This window comes from Polyodon spathula, chromosome 13 (assembly GCF_017654505.1).
Source record: "Polyodon spathula isolate WHYD16114869_AA chromosome 13, ASM1765450v1, whole genome shotgun sequence".
Taxonomy (NCBI): Eukaryota; Metazoa; Chordata; class Actinopteri; order Acipenseriformes; family Polyodontidae; genus Polyodon; species Polyodon spathula.
This window is the reverse complement of record NC_054546.1, coordinates 6195719-6199942: the sequence shown is the minus strand read 5'-3', so window position 1 is coordinate 6199942 and position 4224 is coordinate 6195719. Positions and strand designations below refer to the sequence as shown.

Here is a 4224-nt window from a genome sequence, read left to right as displayed (position 1 = left end):
ACAAGCTCAGGGAAAAACAGCAAAACCCTTTAACGCCTGTACTTTACTCAACACTTCTCTAAATCGAGACGTGTTGTTTTCTCTCTCTCTCCCTATCTCTCTCTCTCTTCGTGTTATGATTCCAGAATGAGTAATAAAGAAGACCGCGGTAGCAAGCATTTCCCTGCGCCGATCTCCAGCTTTACTATCCAGTCGATTCTGGGTACCACATCGGAAGGTGGCCGCTCAGGTAGCAAAGACTCGTCCATAGGAGCTTTGCAAAGAACGCGAACCCTTTCTGTGTCATCGGAAGAAGACTATAGCGCCGGGGAAGAATCGTGCTATAAAGAACCGGGCTGTTTCTGCTCGGAACCCGGCCACAACGAGCCATGCAATCACCAACACCAACCTATCAACTTCTCTCGCCTCGGTAAGTGTATTTTAGAAGCTCGATGAGTCTATTGTCACTTGATCAATTTTTCATTCACGTTTCAATGTGCAAACCTTTGCAATTCGCTTTTATTTGTCTCAACTTCTGTATTTAATTCCTGAATCCAATATAATATAGCCATCATTTATGCAAGTTCTGCACAAATTAATTGTTGCGACTTTTTTGACCAATAAAATAAAAACACACTCGCTAATTAATTAAACATAACGTTTACAATTTTAGTACGGTCTGTAAGTCACAATATGCTTTGGAGCTTTTGCAATGTATTGTACACAGCTTACAGTTGTAAGTATCAAATCATATAACATTTTTAAATGAATTGGGGTTCCCATCCCAGACATTAATTTGGGGTTCCATTACACAATATATATAATATATATATATTATATTATTTATATATATATTAATTATATATATATATATATATATATATTACTTGTCGCATATATCTATATATATTTAATAATTTACTTGTCGTTAAACAATATATTCAGATAAAATTATTTTTTATAAGGAAATTAAATATTCTCCTGTGTCTACTTATTTTTCTAAAAAAATACAGTATGTTTTTTTAATAAGACAATTTGCACTGTATATAAACTTGGGAAATCGTATCAAAACACCTGTTTCTTAAAAAACTAACAGATTCCTCGTATTCTAAGGTAAATGCTCTATTAATTTTATAATTATAATAATACGAATTCATATCACTAATGCTATAACTAAAACAAATATTCTACGGTATACATTATATTAATATGTTCATTATGCAGCTTGCTTAAAGATACGATCCTATAAAGCACATTGAAACTAAATTATCATTCTTGGAAAGTAAACGAAAAAAAATCTGAACGAGCAATGCAGTAAAAGTGTACGTTTTTCATTGCTTTGTTTTCTACAGGTAAAGGGATTGCAGCGGGTCAGGGAGGCACAGAAAGAGGGCAGCACATACCACCGCCACCTCTACTACAGGATTACACAGAAGAAAAGGACACACCTTGTGGTCAAAACTCGCCGGCTTCAGAGGACAACAAACACAGCAACTCATCCAAGAAGAAGACCCGAACTGTTTTTTCCCGGAGCCAGGTCTACCAACTCGAGTCCACCTTTGACATGAAGCGCTACTTGAGCAGTTCTGAGCGGGCCTGCCTAGCCTCCAGCCTGCAGCTAACAGAGACACAGGTGAAGACTTGGTTCCAAAACCGCAGAAACAAGTGGAAGAGGCAGCTTTCTGCGGAACTGGACGCGGCCAACATGGCACATGCATCCGCACAGACTTTAGTAGGGATGCCGTTGGTATTCAGAGACAATTCTCTTCTGAGAGTGCCAGTTCCAAGGTCCATTGCTTTCCCAACACCTTTCTATTACCCCGGGAGTAACCTACCAGCCCTACCTTTATACAATCTGTATAACAAGATTGAATACTGACTTTATTCTTCCCCCTCCAAAAACAAACAAACAACAAAACCCTGATTGACACATAAATGTATATTTATATAATAATCTTACCTGATGGAAATGTATATTTCTTATGCAACAACTGGATGTGTAAATATGATAGCAATGTGCTTCTCTAAACGGTAAATACACCATGTGTATATTAATTATTTTGTAGATTGTTTCCTCCTTTAAACAGCTACCCCTTCCTTGTTTAACCAAAACACCTGTTATGTGAGAAAAAAAAAAAAAATCTGGTGTTTTACTACCAGGATGTTTAAGGAATCACACTGAAATAAATTTCTTTACATATAAGTATGTCTTATTTTTTCATACAAAAAATATAAACAGCACAGCATTGAAAATAAATGAATTGAGAAAGATAGGTTCTGTCTTACGGATTTTATATTACCACAAATAACTGAATGTATAAACACCAGTTGTAAAAAGGAATTTAAATGTTGTCAGATTGAAGAAATGGAATTTGTTAACCACACATAGTGTAGTGTAAAAATGAAGCATGGTATTATTATTATTATTATTATTATTATTAGAGTTAAGCACTTTTTGGATATAAAAACTTACAGGCGCGGATTCGGCATTGTACAAAACAGTTACTTTCCCTTTAAAAGTCTTATAGGGGGGAAATGTTTTGTGGTACAAAGTCAGGCAGAAAACTTCTTTGACGGCAGTATGCTAAACAATAATTTTTTGCTGTGATAAATCTGGATGTGTCACAAACACACACACACACATATAGTATATTATATTAATATATATAATATATATATATATATATTATATATATATAATATATTATATTTTTTATTAATTCTACATTCTTGCATCCTTTTTAAGAACGTAGGAAAAATGGCACCGGAGAAGTAATAACCGGGGGGCGTCGGTGTAACATTTTTGTTTGTGTCCTTATTATAATGCGTACGGAATACGACAAGACCGGGGAGTTAGTAATATATTATGGGGTCACACATAAACAGTATTAATCTAATAATACAATACAATTGACGTGTGTTTGTGTGTGTGGTGTGTGGTCACACATATATATATATATATATATATATATATATATATATATATATATATAAATTTTTTTTTTTTTTTCTTTTTCTTAACGAGTGATTGTTGTCGTTTGCAGAGAAGTATCTTTCTTTTCAGGTTATCTGATTGTCTTGTTTTAGCAACCCGATGTGGTAACCAAAGACATAAGCAGACATTCTAGCATCTAAAAACATGCTCCGAAGCTAAACAACATGTCCAGTAATAAGAACCGGCATGTCAAGGCTGACACAGGAACAGCGAGAAGTTAAAATGCAAAAGAATAAAAAGAAGCCCCGTTTTCTCAGTGATCGTCACAATATGAATCAGTGCAAAATGTAACAGTCTGCTTTTATCTTCAGCCCTAAGAGGGTTAATGTTGATCAGCAGTTGAGATGTTTGAGCATTACAGGGCCTACTGGGGAATCACCTATCTGTGGTTATCTAGAGATTACCACTATGGTTAATGCAATCTAGGCGAGCAGAGCTGGAAGGGTTAAAAGCAAACTCCTAAAGTAGCTTTGCAAAAAGGCTCTCTAAGGTTAATGGTAAAGGAATTCAATATTTTCCAGGTGTTTTACTTAAAAATAAATAAAACACTGCCATAGGTATACACAGACTATTTGTATAATGATTTATAATCGTCGGTTGGGAGTGTGGTCTTTCCATCCAGAAATGTTTGGTTTCGTGTGTAGTTAATGTTGAAAAAAAACAAAAGACAATACAAACAAACAAACAAAAAAAAAAAAAAAAAAAAAAAAAAACACACTTCAGTACTGATACGCTATATGATTATTTAAATATCGATATAATTATTATAATGCTTCGTGTTTATAATGGCACTGTACTGTTGTTTTTGGCAAAACCATCGTCGAAAACATATTTTTTTCAACAGGAATTGTGCATACGGGTCAGCATTTTAAATTACAAAAACAAAAAGCTTACCAACGAGTTCTTTCTTACCGAGACACTGAACTGATTTCACCATACACAATATTATTGTACTAGACTGCAGTGATTTTTAAAACCAAACCGTACAGAACAAAATGGGGAAAATGCCATTCCTGTATCACATGACACCAATGTCCTGCAAGACAACGGAAGTGCGTAAACAATAAAGGAGGCGGGAATGGTTTGTATTTCAAATTGACCAATAGGAGAACGTTTTGTTTTTCCTTGACGCAAGGAAGGAAGGAAGGAAGGAAGGACCGAGGTGGATTGCGCGGGGTGTTTAGTCAGCAAGGAAAAAGGAAGTGAAACAAAATACTGTACGTGTGTATATATGTTTTAAACATTTCTGC

At 35.0% G+C, this 4224-nt stretch overlaps 1 protein-coding gene across 1 annotated transcript; it reads left to right on the top strand.

Annotated features, from left to right (window-relative positions):
* On the top strand, nucleotides 1-2143 carry hmx2 (H6 family homeobox 2). Its single transcript, XM_041269443.1, has 2 exons — nucleotides 1-409; nucleotides 1332-2143. Exons 1-2 carry the CDS (start codon nucleotides 127-129, stop codon nucleotides 1856-1858), a joined length of 810 nt encoding a protein of 269 aa, XP_041125377.1. The 5' UTR covers nucleotides 1-126; the 3' UTR covers nucleotides 1859-2143.
* Nucleotides 2144-4224: the final 2081 nt, after the last annotated feature.

Coding starts and splice junctions, on each gene's coding strand:
- hmx2 (XM_041269443.1), top strand. CDS start 127: ATGAGTAATAAAGAAGACCGCGGTAGCAAGCATTTCCCTGCGCCGATC. Junction 410..1,331: donor TATCAACTTCTCTCGCCTCG/GTAAGTGTATTT, acceptor TGTTTTCTACAG/GTAAAGGGATTGCAGCGGGT.